Source organism: Meleagris gallopavo, chromosome 3 (assembly GCF_905368555.1).
Source record: "Meleagris gallopavo chromosome 3, MGAL_WU_HG_1.1, whole genome shotgun sequence".
NCBI classification, from domain to species: Eukaryota; Metazoa; Chordata; class Aves; order Galliformes; family Phasianidae; genus Meleagris; species Meleagris gallopavo.
The window spans coordinates 7,432,162-7,452,576 of record NC_139406.1 but is presented as its reverse complement, the minus strand read 5'-3'; the positions used below and the strand labels follow the sequence as shown (position 1 = coordinate 7,452,576).

Below are 20,415 nucleotides of genomic sequence, written 5' to 3'. Positions count from 1 at the left end.
GGCAATGGCATCAGCCCCAAAGCCAGGTATTTAAAGAAGTGATCCTTTGCCTTGTTCCTGTGCAGTTACCCAATACAGGAGGCAAAGAAGAAAAGATGAGATGTGCATTCAATTCTTTTAGCTGTTATGCCAAGACCCTGAAATCCCTTCTGATAGCACTTGACCCACATGTAGCCACATCATCTCTTCTGCCATGTGCTGCACGTGTTTCTGAACGGGATGCCAGTGAGAAGTTCTATACTATGAGTGTTGGAACAGCTGCCCATAGAGGTTGTGGATGCCCCATCCCTGGAGGTGGTCAAAGCCAGGTTGGATGGGGCCCTGGGCAGCCTTGTCTAGTATTAAATGGAAAGGTTGGTGGCCCTGCATGTGGCAGGGGGGTTGGAGATGCGTGATCCTTGAGGTCCCTCCCAACCTGGGCAATTCTGTGATTCTGTGGTGGTAACCACTGTGCCAGCGTCCGGCCCCAAGCACTCTCAGAGGCGTGACGCGGGAGGAGCAGCGAGGCTCCATCCGCAACGCCAAGCTCCACTCCGGAGGCGGAAACGGGTCGGCGACCGAGGCGGAAGGGAGGTGCACAGCCATGGCTTTCCGGTAGCGCCGGTAGTTTCTCTCTCTTCACTGGGAGCGGGCGGCATGGCCGCGAGGCGGGCGCTGTTCGTGCTGCGGCCCCACGGCGCCCTCCCGCCCGCTTCCGCCTCACGTCACCGCCTCACGCCCGCCCGTCCGTGCGCGGTGGCCGCCATTAGCGGCGGCGCGGGGTGGGCGCGACGCTGCGGAGAGAGCGGTGAGAGCGGGGAGCGGAAAGCGTGGTTTGGAACGTTGATAAGTTCTGCCTCTCGGTGGGGTCCTTCTGGGATATGGGGGACCGGGGAGGTGTTTCGGAGGTGCGGCAGCGCTGCTATCGGTTTTCGTGCTTGTAGAAGTTAGCAGTCAGATCCCTTGGGGTTTTTGAGGCGGTCAGTGCACGTTGTGAAGGTGTGCGTTCCTTCGTTATTGCGGCCAGTAGGAAACTCCTGGAGTGCTCGCGTGTTGATTTCCTGTTATATCATAAAAATATGTCAACCTTCTGCTTGTCTTTCTCAGGTATAAGCAACACCGCGCCTTCATTTTTACAAAGCAAGGACAGCGTTTACTTGCTGGGAAATAGGAAGCTTTTTTTTGACACTCACGCTCTGGTGTGTCTCCTGGAAGGACATGGTAATTTGCAACACACGTCCCCTGGGTTGGATCATGGGTGGGTTCTTAGTTTGCTGAGTTTGCAGTATGCAGCTGTTTTGTAACGCGATTGAACGCAGACTGCTACGTAAAATGCAGCTCTTGGGATGGAGTGTAGAATGCCGTATAAAATATTCCTTCTCTTACCCTAAAACATAAGGAAGAGATCCTTCTGAGTTCATGATGTGTCTTCACTACCTCAGTAACACTAAGATAAAGGAGCATACAGCTAAATTGCTTTGTGATAGCACTGGAAAGCAGAGATCCCAGTCAATTTCTCCTCCTGTGTAGTTTCAGTCTTCGTGTGTGCCAGCCTAATTCTTAGGAAACTACAGTTCCTTTTGCTCGATTAGCATTCTGAGACATTAGTTTAATGAGCTCACAGAGCAGTTGTGTGAGCGCCAGGACACATGCATAGCAGCAGGAGGAAGGGTATTACCCCCTTTTGGTGATGGCAAATGGTTAGATCAGCTCTGCTGTTGTAAGTGAGTCACTCTCAGGCCCTAAATCTGCTTTTTAACACTAACCTGCTATGTATTTGAAACTATGTTTTATGATAGCTCACCATGTACAGAATTCAAAGTGTATTTTTATAGGGACTCAGGTGCTTGTAGGCCTAAAATCAGAGCTCTTCTCTGTTGGGAATTGCTGAGATTTCCCTATCTCCTGTGGTACTACTTACAGTATACTAAAAGTAGGTATCTGCTCTTGAATGTCAGGGTTCTTACTCATAAAAATAACCACATGAGAGATGGCATTCCATAGTGCTTTAAGAAAAATCTTCCAACATTTATCTTGCTGATATTGTAATAGTGCTGTACTACAGACACAGCTGTGTATATTACAGACAGGATTTTGGAGTGGAGGAGCTTGGTTGTATTGCCTGTTGGTTGTGCTCTACTAGTGCTACATAGAGAGGAATATGTTTTTTTACCTTTCATAACTGACTGCTTCTTTAAAAAGCTTTGTTATAAATATTAGAAATTGTTCATCAGCTGTCCTGATGTAGGTCTCTGAATGGAAAATGGCCTCAAGTTGCACTAGGGTAAGTTTAGGTTGGATATCAAGAAAAACTTCTTTACAGGAAGGGTTATTAAGCACTGGAATAGGCTGCCCAGGGAGGTGGTTGAGTCACCATCCCTGGGTGTGTTTAAAAACCATTTGGATGTGGTGCTCAGGGACATGATTTAGCAGAGGGTTGTTAGAGTTAAGGTAGTATGGTTAGGTCGTGGTTGGACTTCATGATCTTGAAGGTCTTTTCCAAGAAGCAATTCTGTGATTCAATGAATGTTGTTGTATTTTGTTTTGCTTAGGATTCACTACTCAGCAGTCAGAGGTGATTGTGTCTGCATTTGTGAAAATTGTGAACACCAACCTGGATATGATTTACAAGGACATGGTGACCAAAGTGCAGCAGGTTAGCTCAAAGAAGGTGGAAGGGTTAAAGACAACAGAAATCTAGTATGCCTGCTAATGAAGTGCACGTTGCTGTATTATTTACTGGTAGACAATGTTTAAAACTTTGAAAATGAATAGCTATCCATGTGTATCTACTGGCTAATGAGTTTTGTCTTGAATCTGTCACTTATCAAAGTGTTGTGATGGACCTTGAAACTTAGGAACTATGATCTGGTACAATGTTCATGAATAGGTATTTGTTTGTTTCTTTGTTTCTTCCTAGCTTTAATGTAACCTGTATAGAATTGCTGAAAAGGTTTTTACCCAGTCATAGGAGATACTGTATGCATGGATTTAACTAGTAACAGCTTCTATATTACTTTCCTCTCTAGTTTTACAGCAACAACGTGAAAGATTTCCTCCTGTAATTTACCATTCTGTTATGTAGTCTGTTTTTAAATTTATCTTTCTATCATGGTGACATTTATACTGTATTAGAATTGAGCAGAACTTCTTTGCATTGCTTTTAGTGTGTGGTTAGTGTAGTTGTGTATACTGATAATGCAAAGGAACAGTATGTTTTGGATACTGATATTGATAGTTATCTGTTTCCTTTGATGCATATGTTGTTCAAGGTATATTCTTAAGTCCACCCACATAGATAGATAGATATACACATATGTAAATCAGTGAGAGGAACTGAAGAAAACTTGCTTGAAAATGGACTAATAATTCTGAACATCTGGAGATCTACCCTAGTTTCCAGAAAATTATGTGGACTTGAATTGAATTTGTGAGGGAATGGCTGTTTTGTTTTTGAGAGGGAGCCCTTTGTCAGGCACATCTGTGTAAGCAAGCAGACATGAAAGTGTTGAATATTTTAGGCACATCTGACTCCAGAAATGAAATTGAAATTTAGAGTGAGACACAACTTGCTCTGTATGGAACTTAAGCATCTTTTGAATGTGATTCACAATATCTACTATGTTGGAATTCCCAGACACATAAGCGTATCAAATAGACCATGCTACTGGGAAGCAGTAAGTGAAGTACTGCTCTGTGAGGCTGGGATTCACAGCCCCAAGTCACTTTCCAAACAAAGGATTCAGATAATTTTGTGGTAACTGAGTTGCCATCTTAATGTGAGAAAACTGTAGTTGCTGTCTGCGTAGTATAATAGTCTTGACAGAATCACAGAATGGCCAGGGTTGGAAGGGACCTCAAGGATCACGCATCTCCAACCCCCCTGCCACATGCAGGGCCACCAACCTCCCCATTTAATACCAGACCAGGCTGCCCCATCCAACCTGGCCTTGACCACCTCCAGAGATGGGGCATCCGCAACCTCTCTGGGCAGCTGTTCTAGCACTTCACCACTTTCATAGTGAAGAACAGTGGGGCAGTTCATTAAGTAGTGGATTTTGCATCACCTTCTGTATGGGGAGGCTTCAGTCCATCTTTTCTAACTCTTAGATTCCAGCAAAGGCAGATGCAAAAGCACTCCCTTCTCCTATGCTGAATTTGCTCTGCAGTATATCAGAGAATGCATTGTTGAAGAGCCCTTTCTCCCACTATGTGTGTTTAACAACAAGCAGTTGTTGGCATCTGTACCTCCTCATATTCCCAGATTTTTGAAATGAAAGTAGATATATTTTTTTTCCCCCTTTTTCTGTGACTGTGCTAAATATGACCCTCAGGTGACTTTCTGTCATTGAAGTTCAACTGTACAAGCTTAATGGCATGCTCAGGAGGTGTGTATTGACCTGAACTCTGGTTAACATGGTAAATCTGTGCTTTGTTATAGTCTTTGCGTGGCCAAGGGCTCATATCAAAAGAGAATGAAGAACTGGAAGAGAATTTGGAAAACTGTGAATGTAGTTATTGCCATTAGGCCAAATGGATATGTAAGAGATAAATAAAAGCCTTGAAAAATACATGCACGTGTTCTATATGCATAGAAATGAGAAAGAGATGGAAAATGGAAGAAATCCTTTTAATGAGTTCAGTGAAGAGCAGAGAGAATAAAAATAAACTGAACACATCAGGGAATAAGAAAGGAGATATCCATGGCAATACTCTTTTTGTAGATCTTCTGTGATATTTCCAGTACACTGAGCAACTGCTTTTTTTTTTTTTTTTAACAGTCAGGTAGCCTAACATGGCATCTCCAGATGCTGCATAGTGCTGTAAATTAGAATATCATTACTTGCCAAAAACGAAGCTGCAGTGTCAGATTTGTAATGGTGTTAATCCAGAATCAAAAGCAAGGATCTGCTTATTAGTGCGAGACGTTTAGCAGAGAGAGGGGAGGGGAATCCCTGTTTGCATGTGGATAGAGTAGCATCTGAAGCAGTATGTACAGACCTTTCCACCCTCCAAAATGGAGGGGGATGCTTGTCTGTCTTCTGATAGCTCACTTCTGTCAGACTGAGAGTAGTGGTTAAAAGTGTAATTGTAGTGCACCCTTCTGCTTAGCTGAATAGAAAAGTGGAGTGAGCTCTCTTCCACAGCAAAGTGGAAAAGGAGGAAATTACAAGAGTAGGGTAGCACTGGGGAGTCTTGGTGTGAAAGCTGGCTTTCCTTGTTTAGCACAGGGGCATTTTTTCTCCCTAATGCCTTTGCTAGGTTAAGAATTTGAAGACTTAGAAGAAACCAGATCCTAGGCTATTACTTGAATTATTCTGATCTGTGTTAGCACTGCTGATTTTTTTTTTTTCCCCAAACATTACTAACACTTTAGCACAACTTGCTTGTTTTGTCACTTTCTCTTAATTTATCTCGCCTTCTTTGAAACTAAGATAGTCAATCTTAAATTGCCAGATCAAAGATTTAGGAGTACCTGATTAGCCTGTTGTATTTGTATGGACAGGTGAGAAAAAACATTATGGTTATATGTTCTGAGGCTTGTCTTCTATCTTTTATAGGAGATTGCTCTTCAACAAATAATGTCCCATATTGGTGGATTGAAAAAGGACATGATTATATTGGAAAAAAGTGAGTTTTCAGCACTTCGTTCAGAAAATGAGGTAAAAATCAGTATCTTGGACTTGTGGTACTTAGCTTTATTAAGGATGTAAAAAAGTGTTTTGTATCCAAGGGGTGCTAATATGGGTTAACACCAATTTAATAATCTCACAAAGGGGCAGAATACACCCTCAGCAAGTTTGCAGGTGATACAAAGCTGGGAGGAGATGCTGACTCAAAGACTGTTGATGTCCGTCCATCCAGATGGAAGCTGGGAAAATAGGCTGTTAGGAATCTTGTGAAGTTTGGCAAAAACTTAAATCATCCTGATCACACATGAGATAAAAAAATAAGACAATGAGGAGGGAAGAAACTACTGAGCAGTAGGGCATAAATTGTTGATGCAGCTGCTGCTCTTTTTTGTTCCGATAATTTTCGTACATTAGAATTAATAGAAAGTGCTACAACTATTCTTATTTCATATGTCTTTTGAAAGAAGCAGTGATAGAATAATTTAGCTAAGAAGGGACTGCTAGAGACCATTAAGGGAGTTGCTGGCTGTGTTTTGATTACCATTTAGCAATTTCTTTTTAAGGCTAAACAAGCACATTGCTTGCTGTCTCGCACGCTCTTTCTCTTTTCACTCTCCACTCCTATGCCACTTGCTGCAGTCTCCCATCATCTTGGTGGCTCTCCATTGAGCTTGTTCCAGTATGCCAACATTTGTCTTGTACCGAGGAGCCTAAAGCTGGACACAACTTTTCTGATGTAAGCTCACAAATGCTAAGCATGAGGGAGTAGTCAGTTACTTTTGGCTGTGTTTACTCTTGCTGATACCATCCTGTGCATTTGGCCACCTGTAGTGCTGTGGGACAGTGCTGGCTTCTGTCTTGTGCTGTTGTTTGGAAATATGCAGTACTGATTGAGTACACACATGTACAGGTGGGTCTGTCTACAAACATATTCAGGATATAAATGAAGTTAAACCACGTTCATTCTGCCTTCTGTTGTGGTTTAAACTGGCAGGTGGCTGAGCACTGCACTGTCATCCACTCATTCCACCATCGCTTCCCAGTGGGATGTGGGAGAGAATTAAAAAATAATAATAAAATAGAACCCACGGGTTGAGATAAAACTATTTACTAAAGTAGGGAAAAGGAAAATAATTATGTCTGTATAACAGATATAACAAGTGATGCCCAAGTAGTTGCTCACCACCCCCTGACCAATGCCCAGCTAGCCTGCCAAACAATGGTAGAGAAAGAGAGATGAACTCCAATTCCACTTAGAACTCCTTCTGCTTGATATCCTATGGTATGGAATATCCCTTTGGTCAGTTTAATTCAACTGTTTTAATTCTGTTCCTTCCCAGCTCCCTGGGCCCTTTGCTGCAAGTAGTCTTGGCTCTGTACTACACTGCTTAGCAGGCAACTGTAAATACCAGTGTGTTATCAGCATTGTTTTTCTCCTAGAACTAAAACATAGCATCATATCAGAAGCTCTGAAGAAAAACATCCAATTCCAACAATTCCATCCCAGCTGAAACTAAGACACCTTCCTTTCACAGTATGGATTATAATCATTGCTACTGTTCTTACAAATTGGTTTGCATGTATAGATTGTCAGTTTTTGTGTACAATACTAAAGTGTACATTTATTCTGCTCTCCCAGAAAATAAAACTTGAACTCCAGCAGATAAAGAAGCAAGTCATGGTAAGACACTGTACCACCATGATCAAGAATTAACGCCTGTCTTATTTGCTTAAAAAAAAATGTGGCTGTTGTGATTTTATTGTAAAGGTTGTGTTTGATTGTTGTAATTTAAATTGGTGGGTTAGAATGGGCTGCAACTAAGTTGATTTCACACATATTTAATTTATGGCGACAGAACTGTGAACCTACTGTGTAGTTACACAAAGTACTGAATTAAAATTAAACTGTCCAGAATTTAAAATAGACTTAGCCAGTAAATTTAGGACCAGTAGTTTGGTCCCACTTGTTTGTTAGCAAATGACCTTAGCAAGAAAAAATAATTTTTGGAGGAAACTCGGGTTTATGATCTGCAGGTTCTTCTTAGCTTTAATAATCAGTGCTGTGTTTCTGCTCTTTGTAGTTTACTTCTCCTGACTAACAGTCAAAATACCTTTCTCTCAAGATTGTTTCAAAACCTGTTACTTAGATGAATGTGTAGCTTTTATGCAGATAGAAATTCTTGCAAGAATTACTAAGATTGGAAAACTGTTTTGTTATGAAGTGCTTAATGCACACTGGCTTTCAGAATACTGTTTTTAAAATACATTCAGCATCTGATTTTTGTCTTGTAACTTATTTTATTGTTCACTTGCATATAAATGAGTTAGCATATTCACTGGTAGAACATGAAGGATCTGAGTCATCTTTAAGTTAGGTGTCTTTAAATTTAACTTTTTACTGTATAGATAAAATGATAATTGTAATAATTACATTTGCTCATGCTTTTTTTCTGAAGGACAAAATGACACAGTGCTGTAAAGACTTCAAAATATTTCAGATTTTTCATTAAATTGTAACATTGTGCAGTAATGATATCTAATTACAACACAGTTAAAGTTCAAAAATCCTAGCATAGAAATTGAATGTCATTATTATTTGTATTAACTTAATGAAGTCTTGTCTAGCTGACATTGGTCTACTTGAGAGATGTTTACTTGTTTTTAACTGCAGAATATCCCAGAACATCATCAATCTCTTGGTTCTCCCACACACTCATCTGATCAGCAGTTTGTCTTATGACAAAGTGTCATCTGGCTAGAATTCCTGCTGGGAAGTTAGTATTAGTTAGTTGTCACTAAGAAAAGTAGGGATTGCTTAGGGCTATCCATGAAACAAAATACTCAGTGATAGTTTTAGAAGTTACGTGTTTAAAAATTTTCTGTCTTCTTAGTTGTCAGTCGTTCTTTTCTGAGAGCCTGGATGCTGTCTTCAGAACCAGATTTCTTTTTAAATTTTAAAGTTGGAAACTGTTTTTAAAGTATCTTGAGTATCAAGATTCCTTCACAGAAGTCCAATTTACGAGTGTGCTTAGGCAAGGAGTTCTAAAAGTAGTGAGTTATGGGTTTATGAACCATTCCCAGAATTTGTAGAAGGTTGTGTTCTTCATCAACTCTTGCTTTGAGTGTTCTGGTGTAAGAGTAGTTATTACTTTTTGATTTGTTCCAGTGAGAATGAATTCACCCTACAGAACACGAGTGGAAAGGCAGGAACGCTTGTACTTTGGAAATTTATGCACATTGTGTCTTTAGAATCCAGTTCCTCTCTAATTAAAAAGAGACGCAGTATTTTTGTCTAACTTTTTTTGCTTACAATTAAATAGAAATTCTTGCTCACTGCTTTATCATTTGTGTTCTTTCCATAAGGATGAAATTACCAAAGTTCGTGCAGATAACAAACTAAACCTAAACCTAGAGAAGAGCAGAGTAAAAGAATTGGTAAGTTCTGATTGCTTTCTTCTGGTAACATCTAAACATTGAATAATCTCCAAATTTGGATAAGAACATCAATTTAATAGTAATCTGTAGTATTATTCCTTTTCAAGATGCTATTAATCCAAATTACTCATCCTTATGCTGCTGTAGTACGAGGTACTGTGGGTTTTTTTGTATGTCTGTCTCTTTTGATATTGTTTCCATATCAGTATTAACGTACTCAGTTAAATATTCTGACTAGCTGCCTCGAGATTTTCTGTACTGTTAGCATAGCACTATTTTCTCATTGAATTAAGTATAAACATTTCATTTTCTTGCCATTATTGAGGATGTTTCCTTTCCCTATAGCAAGAGGCTTCAGTGTGGCTAGTTTGTCAGGCAGTACCTGTTGTGAAAGTAGTTGTGATTAATTTTTATTGGAACTGATACTGTTTCTAATCGTTTTTGACTATGAAATATCTGGCAGAGCTGAGTGGACAATCTGGTTTTAGATCTTCTTTGAATAGTTTTTAGGAACTTGAATTGCATCATCAAAGAGGACAGATCTTTTAGTGACATTTTACTGCAAATTTTGTTTGCAACTCAGTCGTTTTATCACAGGTAGGTAATGAAGAAGTAATATTTACTTGCAATCTCAACAGAACTGTTTGGATAGAAGTCATTTTTTGGTGTGTGTTCTAAGTGCTGAAGGAGATTATCTTAATTTGCAAGCGCTCACGTCAGCCTTTTCTAACGTTTCAAACTCTAAGTGCTTTATCTTTTAATAACTCCATTCCATTTTACTTTTCCTGGAGAAGTCTTCATTAGCTAATGCACACCTGCTTATGCCCTGATGTATATCTGCAGTGATACAGATTGAATTGGAAAATCTTGAAGCATGGAACAAATTTTCACTTATATTCACGTGTCTTAAGTTTGCTGTTTAAAAACATCAAGATGCATCTGGCAGAACTACATTTCTCTGCTTTGCAAAAAAAACCATGGATTTAAGGGGAAATCTCCCAGTTTAATTTTGGGGGGGGGGGTTAACCTTGCCTTTCCTCTTCTTACGTGCTTATGTTATTACAGACATGTCTTGGTCTTTTGTAACAGAAGGATTGTTTATTGTTTATTTTAAATGTAATGCCACGTTTGATAGTGATAATCAGTTTATTAATGTGGGGTCCCATTCACTCAGAATCATAGAATGGCTTGGATTGGGGACTTTAAAGACCATCATGCTGTGGGCTGTGTTGCCACCCATCAGGCTGCCCAGATCCCATTCAACCTGACTTTGAACACTTCCAGGGATGGGGCATTGCTATGTTAAACTTGACTTCAGACATGATTTTTAAAAATTGTATTGTTTTGTCATCTTAACACTTTGAAGAATTTTACTTTGAGGCAATATATGCTACTGAATTTTTTTGTCCTTGTCATCAATTTGCAGAATTTAGCAACACGTGTTTTATTAATTATAGACCTGTTATTGTTTGTCTCTTCTATTTTTTTTTTCCTACATTTGTAGCCTTGTGCTGTTTCTTAATTGGATCTTTGGATCTATTAAAAGTTTGAATAGTGTTCTGGGTAATTTAAAGAGAGTTTTCAACGCTGAGGCATTTATGCAGATTAGTCTGAGTTTGATATCAAAGTGGAATAAGCCTCTAGACTGGAAGGAAAAAAAAAAAAAGCAACTTTCCACTTGGGAATGTCAGTAGATGAGGTTATCACTGTGTGACAGGATTCTGAGATGGGAGCCTGATGACCTTAATACTCTGCACTATAGACTGGTGGCTTAGCAGCTGTCCTAGGAGTAATTGAATTGCTCAGTAGTGGATAGGAACCATTACATATGTCAAATAATGCCAGTTCATGAGTCAGAAAGGTACTTGCCTGCCTTAAATGTATGCTTCTTGAATCTGGATTTACCTTTCCTTGAATCCAGATAACTACAGTTTATAAGTAAGCCAGGACTTCTGACTTGCAGTATTTTCTTTCACCAGTGACTTACCGTGAGATACAAATGCTACATGTTTACCAAATACAGCATTTTCGGGGCTGTTCCTCAAGTACTGTTCTGACCATTGCAAAATGTTGAGCAGAGAATGCCTGTAATGCTGGTGAAACATCTTTGGTAGCTGAGTTTGCTACGATAACTTAAAAACTACTCTCCTTACTGAAGAAGGTGGATGGTTCAGTCTTGGTGTTTGTATTCTCTGAGTTAGTTATCTGTCCCATTTACTCTTCAGAGTCACAGGTCTTTGGCAGAAGTGCAAATCTGCCAACTTTTCTGCCATCTGGTTTTTAGCGTATAGCATTGTTCCAGAGTGTGCTGAGCACCTGTCTACATTCAGCTTTCCAATGACAGCAGTCACCTTGCAGTAGTATCTTTCAGGTGTTGTCAGACAGTGTGGTTGTTCAGATTCAGTTTTGTGGAACACTGGGAAACAGAGAACAGAAAAGGAATCATGCTTTGGGAAAAGCCTTGAAGACAACAAAGTATTTATCTGTCTGTTGTTTTTCCCTTCCAGTATTCACTTAATGAAAGAAAACTACTTGAAATGAGGACAGAAATAGTGGAACTGGTAAGAACTCGGTAGCTTGTTATTATATAACAAAGCTTTTTTTACTTGTGTTACAGAGCTGGTATTCTTTTTTGAAGCTGCTCAAGCTCTTAGACCCTTCAATGTACAAAATGTCATTGAGATTTATTGTTTTTCTGTGTATTGCCATGGTGGTACAGACAAATGAGGTGTCTACAGAATAAAAAGGCTGATGTATATTATTAGATCTACACGCACACATAACCTGTTCAGTTGGCTATTTTTTTGTTGTTGTTGTTTTGAAACTTTATGTATGTAGTATTTTTCTCTATACAGAATTTTATACTTATGGTTATTTTTTCTTTTAAATCAGTGACTTTTTCCATGTTCAGTAGAACTGAATTTGAGTTCATTTTAAAGGAGGCTTTTACTAAAGTATTCCTCTTAATTTTGCTTCATTTCTGTACTGTAGAAAATTAGTCACAGGAAGACCTTTGGCCTTAAATCATTAACTGATTACAATGTTTCAGTAGTGCTGATTTGAAAACAGCAGCAGCAGAGCAGCTGTTGTTCTGAGTTTGAGCTTTCAGCTTTCTGAGTAACAATTTAATCTCATTTTTTTTTCTATGAAGTCCTGTCTTCTGTCATAATCAGATTCTGACTGTCATTCTTTAGGTGTTTTTGTAGTGGAATTCAGTGCAAGATGAAGACACGTTTTTATACATCAAATACCTAGTCTGATATTTCTAAGGATCCATAAATTTTCATGCTCTTCCAGTATGTTTCTGTCATAAGAGTCTTCTAGACTTCTCAACAGCTGTTATAATTGAGATGTGACTTGAACATCTGTGGGCCAGAGGACAGATTAAAGTGAGTGATTATGCTGCTGGATTGAGATAAGACACCCACTTTTACCATGTTCTAGATTACATCTTAATGAACATGTAATGAAAATTTACTGAGTTCAGTTCCTTAGATAGGCAAGCAAGGAAAAAACTTGTTTGCTTTGAGTGCAAATTACTTCATTAACACACATTTAAGGAAGAGTTGGAAGTACAGCTTAGAGGAACGGGTTACATTTCTTAATAAACGTGGAACTGTTCAAATTATAAGTTTGTTTTATCTTCTAGCACGCACAACAGGATCGAGCTCTGACCCAAACAGACAGAAAAATAGACACAGAAGTTGCTGATCTGAAAACAATGCTGGAATCGCACAAACTCGATAATATTAAGTACTTAGCAGGTAAGACATCTGGTGGTGGGCCTGCTAAATTGAACAGTGTTTTAGCAAGTTGTCCATTGACTGTATTCATGAAGGCCCTGGTTCAAAGAAAATATGAGTACTTTAAGTAGTCTCAGTCAATATCAGCAGCATTATTACCAGAGAAAGTTGTCTGTAATTTGCAGCTGTATTTTGCAGGGACTATGCCTGTATGCTCTTTCCATTCTTTGTATTGCAGTCGTGTGTGAGAAATCTAAAAGATTGGCTGTCAGTAAGAGTAAAAGGCTTCATCTGTGCCCAGCTTAATTTATAAAAGCAGCCTGCATTTATCTGTCTGATTGAGCTCTATCTACAAAATTGAATGCTTCTGTTTTCCTGGGTGTTCATTATCAAATTCTCCAAATACTTATTTTGCAGGCACGTGCATTGGGAACAAATACGTTATTGCTCTTGTAGGAAAAATGTCAAAATATTAAAGTTATCAAAATCTGTAGCACTGTTAAATGAACAGGATTACAGGAGAAGTTATTCTTTTGATTTAGACTTCCTGATTATTCTTTCACAGCAGGTTTTGTCACGAGTACATCTACAGTACTGTACTATAGGGATATGCTTTACAGAGAACCATTACTGAAAAATAAAAGGCAACTTATTAAAGTGAGAGGAAGTTCTTTCTTCCATCATCCCTACTATCATGGAAGTTTTAAAAAAAAAAAAAAAAAAAAAAAAGCAAAATATGTTTACTTGAATTGCTTCCTTTGCAAACAGTGGCAAAAATCTTCTGTGTGTATGTCTGGAAACCAAAAGTTGATTACATTCACTAGAAATAATAAAAAAAAAAAAAAACCACAAAACACAAATTGATAAGCTATAATAAAGTAGTTTGCATTTATTTTTATCAATACTTGAATCCTGTTATTCCTCATTTTACAACTAACTTGCCATTTTGATCTTTTTTCGAATGGTAAGCAGCTAAGGTGGGGTTTTTTTCCAACCTTTGATAGTTTTCCAGTCCAGTTCCTGCACATTCCTTTTCCCTCCTTCTTCTTTGTCATTTCTGTGTCCCTCTGCCTTGAAATTGTTTGTGTTTTGTAAATTAAAAAGCTTACTTTCTTACATGGGAAAGAAGTGGTGATTATATCTTAAGCAGTGCAGTAATATGTGTACTTAGGTTTCTGAAGATATATTCCAAGAGCTAATGATTCCTTATCTGTCTTCTCCACTTCTTTTTTTCTTTCAGGTTCAGTCTTTACATGCCTTACTGTAGCACTGGGATTTTATCGTTTATGGATGTAATAAAGCATCACTTTCAAGGGACTTCTACTGTCTTGTTTTCTGAAAAAGAAAAAAAAAAATCTTTGCTTGAACTTCAACCAAGTCTTGAATGTTTTATTTATTTTTTTGTGAAGAAGACTGTACTGAGAATGTAACCAAAGACGTGCCTGGAAACAAACTGTACATATGTCATGCCTGTTTTGAACCTTACCTCTGATCAAAGCACTTGTGCTATTTTCCTTCATTCTGAACTGCAGTATGCCTTGCTGTTGCAAAGTGCCATATAAGCAAAGACTGACATTCATACCAATTGTATGGGGCTGCATGCACTGGGAATTACCTTTTGTTGTCTGTTCAGATGTGCTTACCAGAGTCAGTTGCATCTATTGGACTGGAATTGTGATTATTAGTATAAAACTGAAACTAAATGTTTTGTGGCTTGGAAGCACTCTTGTTTAAGTAGGGTTTGTGTTAACTGAATCATGCTTACTTCTCTCCTTCTAACACTTGATCATACAGTTACTGTGATCAAATATGTCTTGCCATTTTTATAACAGTACAGTCATCAGCTTCTTTTTCAGATGACCATCGAATCAATCATCTTTCATGAGGACTGTGTAATGGTAGCAGTGTTTGCTGCTAGTTCTGCTTTTAATCTATCTGTAGGTTTTTTACTAACTCACCTTTTTATACATAAGTTTCTGATACTCATTCCATATGCTAATTTTTAACTTAACCACTGTAACTGGGAGTTTGAAATGCTGTAAAATACACTGGTTTTACTTCATGGCTAGATTATACAAACTGTCTCTGGTGCTGCTTCCTTGTTGGAAAGGAATTGGTGCTTCTGGAAAGGATATTTTTTTAGTGGGTGGTTATGAGGCAGTGTCATACATGAGGGAACTGCAGTGTTGTCTGTCTTCTGTTTATTTTCTTGTCTTATTAAAAAAAATCCTACTGGTACTTCAAATGTGGAACTTGGATAGTGATTATAATGATGAAAGTGGTAATGGAGATCTATCAGGATATTTAAACTCATTCTGAGCAAGACCTTGTGAACTAGCAAATGCAACTGAAAGCTACAAATGAAAGCATCCTGTGTATCCAGGTACATATACCCATCATTCTTCCATTCAGGAAGTAACAGGTTTAGTAATAGTCATCTGTGTTCCTTCATTTAAGGGAAATATTGTCTTCTTGCTTCTTAGGAAAAGAGAATGACCTGTGCACTGGTAATAAATGCTGTTAGAGGACAATCTGGCTTTGTTTAATGAAAGTAAAACTGTCTGACTACTCTGTGCATGTCATAAAAGCTATTTAACTCTTTTGGTGGTTGCCAATGCAAACCGATTAGAGGACAAGCAGATGTATGGCTGAGGGTGCAAACTTGAAATAAAGAATTTCATATATTTCATAGAATTATGATGTTTTCATTATAAGTACAACTTTTTCAGTTAATCTGAATGTAATTACTTTAAGGTAAGTCATTGTTCATGAGACTGAAAGCTAAGACTGAAAGCAAAGTCAGCAGCCACTAGAACACTCCGAAGAGGAAAGAGCAGTCAATAGAGATGATTAATTTGCAATAATAGTTTCCCTGTGCTAATTTAAACAGCTCCTCTAAGTTGAATGAATCTGTACTCAAGTTCTTCACTTTCTTGTTGGCTTTTTTTTTTTTTTAAGAAAACATTTTTTGCACATTTTGTACATTTTGACCTTCACTATTTGAGGAAGTATAATTTAATGTTTGGAATTATCTCGCTGTTATTCCTATCTTTCCAGAGTAGAGAGGCCTATATATGTCTTTGTAATCAGTGCATCTTTACCTGTATGCTCAAGCATCTGATAATAATTGCTGAATTAATTCTTTAAAACTAATTTTAAATGTAATGTGTGTTCAGCTGAGAACAGATCTCTATGCAAACATGCTGCTTCTGGGGGGGCAAGTGGAGGGAGGATGTGAAAGATTACAGAATAGCATTGCCCTGGAATTAGCAAAGCAAGTAAAAGCACAGTCTTTGGTGAGTGTTCTGCACAGGGAATAACATTTATGCTTTCTTTCTCCTGAATTACATATTAATAGGAAATAATCAGTATTTCCTAGCCTATAAAGTCTTCAAGTGTGACGTAAAAAAGCTGCCTCAGTTGTATGAGGATAGGCGTTCTCTGATCTCTTCCTCTGATTTTAAAGGTCAGTTTAGCAATCTCATAAATGTATCACATTTATTGGCATTCCCAATAGATAGAATTTGTACTTGGAAATATATGGATTTACTTTCAAAGAAACATTTAAAATCAAAATACACAAGCAAATTAAAAATCTTTCGGTACAGATGAGAAGCAAAGACATCAGGATACTGCTAGATATCTTGAAAAACAGAAGTTGAGTGTCACTGGACTCATAACTAGGCGAACTAAATTCCTCTCCAATTTCTTTCTGTACGACTTTCTGAACTATGCTGTGTAATGTTTAGTATCAGAAGCAATTTGTGAGAATATATGGAATCTAGCTGCTTGTCTGTCTTGTTTTACCCCTTGCTTGCAGTAAAAATCTGTCAGTGAGCCATCCTTCTCGCTGGCCTTAGCTCAAGTGTTTTACCAAACTGTTACTAACAGCTATTACTGTGAAATCACGTGCTATTGAGCCCTCTCTCTCTTGGAGATGTTGATTGGATCATTTGTTTCCCAGAACATTGAAGTTATTTTTAAAAATACAAGCTGACAAATGGGAGTTTATTTTTAACGTAGGTGTGAAGTCTGCTTCGTTTTTTTTTTCTCTGCACAAATGAATGTTCTGCATACTTATCATGTTTCTTTTTAAGCCTTATTCTAGCAGTGAATGTCCATTTAACTAGGATCTTCATAAATGCTGAAATCCAACCTGTGTGCAGTCACTGACAGTACCTATTGACTTTGCTGAAAGTACGCTTTTGCCTTCTAGGTATTTTGAGTCATACCAGTTCCATGAAAAAAAAAAAACTTTGTTCTTTTTCTTACTGCCATCTATAGACCTGACATGGGGAAACTGTCTTTTTTTTTTTTCTTTTTTTTCCTGCTGTATCTTCAGTTAGCTAAATTCCTGTGACTTGTTCCTTTGAACTACCAGTTGCAAGGCATGAGCAAAACTTGCCTTTGCATCTCCCACTGAGTTTCCAGGAATCAAGTGGAATATCTTTTTCTGATCTTGATACTAATCTGGAAAGAATTTTACATAAACTGCCATGTAAATTTCAAAGAATAAATAAACCATAAAGTTACCTTTTGGGGTGTTTTAGTATACTGATAAAAGCTGTATGCCGAAATTTTTTCTTTAGTGATTATTCTGACTGTAATGTTTTGTGTTGTTTTCTTTTTTTAATTATTTCTCTAGCCACCTCTCTTGAATTTATAGGTTTTGGTTTGGTTTTCTGTTAGCCTAAGAATAAAACTTAGTGCATGAGCAGTTGATTTGCTTCAGCCAATGAATAGAAAGTTTGCAATCAGCTGTGCCTGGAATACTGGGGTTTGTTTTCAGCATTAACAAGTGTGTATGCTTTTGGAGATGGAGGTTCTGCTGCTTTTGTTAGGAGAGCTTCCTTTGGCTTAAAACATGTAGTTTATTATTAGTAGTATTTAAACCTTGTTACCACATTTTTTTAGATCAGTGATGTTGATGCTTTATTTTACACTTAAATCCTAGTGCAGAACAACTTGCTGTAATCCATAACATTGAATAATCCACTGCATGAAAATCTGTAACTAAATAAAGATCATAGACACCAGTGTTTACATAGCATTCCATTGAATTCTGTCTATTCAAAAGAGGAGAAAATTCCAGTTTTCTTGGAAGGATGCCTGGTTGGTATCAAAATACTGGAAATGGTAATAAAGAATTGAGGCAAATACCAGTCTTGGCAAAGGTTTATCCCTGTAGTTATCCACCTTAATGTGTTGTAATATTTCAAATGCCGTACGTCCTTGCACTGTTCCAGTATGCACTCTATCACACTCTTAGAAGTTCATTAGGTGCTTCATTGTACTCTGAATTATATCGGCTTGATTCAAGCCTTCTTGTGAATAGTCTCTTCTCACTGCCTTAGTGAGACTAAAGAAGGCTGTATTTCTGCTGCACGTGTTCTTTAAGAACTTTAAACAGAATTGCATGGTACATGAATATAAGAATGGCTCGCTTACAGCAGGCAATTGAATTTGATCGAATCAAGCTTATGTACGGGGCTCCAGAGTCTGTCTCAATAGAGTAAGTAACAATTATCTCAATATGAGTGGGAAGGGAGGCAGAGCAAGTTTCTGTGTGAAAGGTAGAACTCATTGTTTATGTTTTAATCTCCAGCATGCTCTGGTCCTTCTCCACTGTTAGAAATAATGTAGTCCTCTTACGCAGTACTGATGGCAGTGCATGTTACTCCGTGAATAGGAAATTTCTCAATGTTACTTTTGATTGGGATTTTGTCCAGAGTAATTTGCATCACTACCATCGATGTCTTTACCCAAAATCTATTTTCCTGTGGCAAAAGTGACTAATTATTATAGGTTTACAGAGTTGTCCCAGTGATGAAGGGAGTAAATAAGTACAAAGGTTGCTGCAGAAGACCCCCTTAAAGACTACCTACCACAAACAGAACCAGAGAGTGGCTGACAATTTTGATAATATTTACATCATGGCTTTCAGAAATATCAGTTCTAGTGTCTCATGACATGCAGAGGTCCTTTGATTTCCATAGCTGCTAACTAAGCCTGAGCAGTGGCTGGCTTTTTGAGCTACTCAACTTTTCAGTGAGCTTTCCAGAGTAAGTAAACCGTGGGCAATAGGCTATGTGAAAAAAGTAATCACTGGTGATGCACTGGTAAGACTGAACACACATAGTGTGGGTGCTGTTTGTGGGTTTCTGTTTTCATTCAGCATTTCTATTTGATGCAGTTAGTTTGTACCATGTGTTCTATTCCAGAACCGTTCAGAAGTACTGGGATATAGGAAGCTTTTAGGAAGATGAAATTCTATGAAGGTTGGGGAAAAATACCTGGTAAGTTTCACATTCCCAGAAGTTCACAGGAAAATTCCTGCAGGGATCTTAGTATTTTAAATATTTCCTCTGAAAAAGAGCCCTCCTCAAAAATTAAGCTTTTTTAGAACTGCTTTGTTTGTTTGTTTTCCTAGCAACATTCCAGTCAGTGATTTGCTATGTGGCTTGTTTCATTTTTAATAATCTTGATTTGTGTTACCCATGGCCACTGCTCTCAAAGAAGTTATGGCTGGATATTCCTCTCTTTTTGCTATTCAGTAAAAATGCATTCCAGGCATTAGAAAAGCTTAACAGTGTTGTTGTTCACTAAGCTAGTCAGTAGTTGACTTGTCTTGTTTTAAACAGGGTCCTACTTTACCCAAGGTTATCAGACCATGCCTGGCAGGATGCTTGGTAAAGTGTGGCTTTACGGAGTTGGGAATGTCTGAGGAAGTTAATTCTGTTTGATAGAGAGTACTGTGCTAGTCACCACCTAGCAATGCAAAAATATGCTCGTTGTGGAAGGTAAATGTTCAACAGAAATCTCATCTCCCATTTCCATCAATGCCACTGTTCTAAAAGGTACTTTCTTCTTCCACTGTCACCTTCCAAGCTAAACACGTGGTTTGTACTTGGGCACTCCTAGCTTATTTTAATTGGCTGTCCCAAAGTTCAAATATTCAGTATGTCATCTAACTATTATATTTTGGATTCTTTTATTTCCATTTGTAATTTCAACATTGTTTTCAGGCTTTTCTTTTTTCCTAATTTTGTAGAAGGATTTGGTGGAGGGAAGGGTTTGTTTTCAGTTTGTTCTTAATAGGAGATTTACTGTTTCTTAATGAAACTGTTTAATGAATTAAAATATGACTAAAGGCTCTCTTGCAAGCTCCTACTTGTTTGCTGAAGTCAAAGGCGTATTTATACTTAAGGGTTCATGATCAGTCTCCTGATTGATGCTTCCTTTAAATTTTGTACAAATTGCCTTTCAAGTAGCAATTTAAATATTTCAGTGAACTGTTAGTAAACATGCAGCAAAACCACAAGACCCCGAGGTACTCAAATATCTGTGAATAAAACAAGCCACAAGATCATGCATAAACAGCTACAAATATAGGGGAAAAAAAAAAAAAATTACAAGGTGGTAGAAGTCTGCATATTGTGTAAGTATCTAAGTTACAAAGTAGATAAGACTGTAGCAACAGTGAGAGGAAAACATAAGCAGAGCTGGTTCTTTCAATCCATCAATGAGAGTTATGGCATGCCTTCCCTCTTGGACAAAACCCAGCAATAAGGGCAGTAGTTTAACAACTGCCTTTGCAGTGTACATGGCTGTCTGTTCTTTGAATG

At 38.1% G+C, this 20,415-nt stretch overlaps 1 protein-coding gene across 2 annotated transcripts; it reads left to right on the top strand.

The window, feature by feature from the left end:
* The first annotated feature begins 539 nt into the window (after nucleotides 1-539).
* Nucleotides 540-15,484, top strand: MCUR1 (mitochondrial calcium uniporter regulator 1). Of its 2 annotated transcripts, XR_014882272.1 has the most exons (10): nucleotides 540-787; nucleotides 1,087-1,200; nucleotides 2,532-2,635; nucleotides 5,541-5,642; nucleotides 7,252-7,293; nucleotides 8,976-9,047; nucleotides 11,555-11,608; nucleotides 12,242-12,436; nucleotides 12,697-12,811; nucleotides 14,031-14,103. XR_014882272.1 is itself a non-coding variant. In XM_010708315.3 (9 exons), exons 1-9 carry the CDS (start codon nucleotides 637-639, stop codon nucleotides 14,084-14,086), a joined length of 810 nt encoding a protein of 269 aa, XP_010706617.2. In that variant the 5' UTR covers nucleotides 542-636; the 3' UTR covers nucleotides 14,087-15,484. The 2 variants fall into 2 exon arrangements, 1 of the variants encoding a protein (XP_010706617.2); XM_010708315.3 differs by lacking the exon at nucleotides 12,242-12,436 and having other exon boundaries at nucleotides 542-787; nucleotides 14,031-15,484.
* Nucleotides 15,485-20,415: the final 4,931 nt, after the last annotated feature.

What these genes read in the sequence shown, in the direction of transcription:
- MCUR1 (XM_010708315.3), top strand. Translation starts at nt 637, where the DNA reads ATGGCCGCGAGGCGGGCGCTGTTCGTGCTGCGGCCCCACGGCGCCCTC. An exon ending in GTGTCTCCTGGAAGGACATG is followed by an intron (nt 1,201 to 2,531) that starts GTAATTTGCAAC and finishes TGTTTTGCTTAG; the next exon opens with GATTCACTACTCAGCAGTCA. An exon ending in TAATATTAAGTACTTAGCAG is followed by an intron (nt 12,812 to 14,030) that starts GTAAGACATCTG and finishes TTTTTCTTTCAG; the next exon opens with GTTCAGTCTTTACATGCCTT.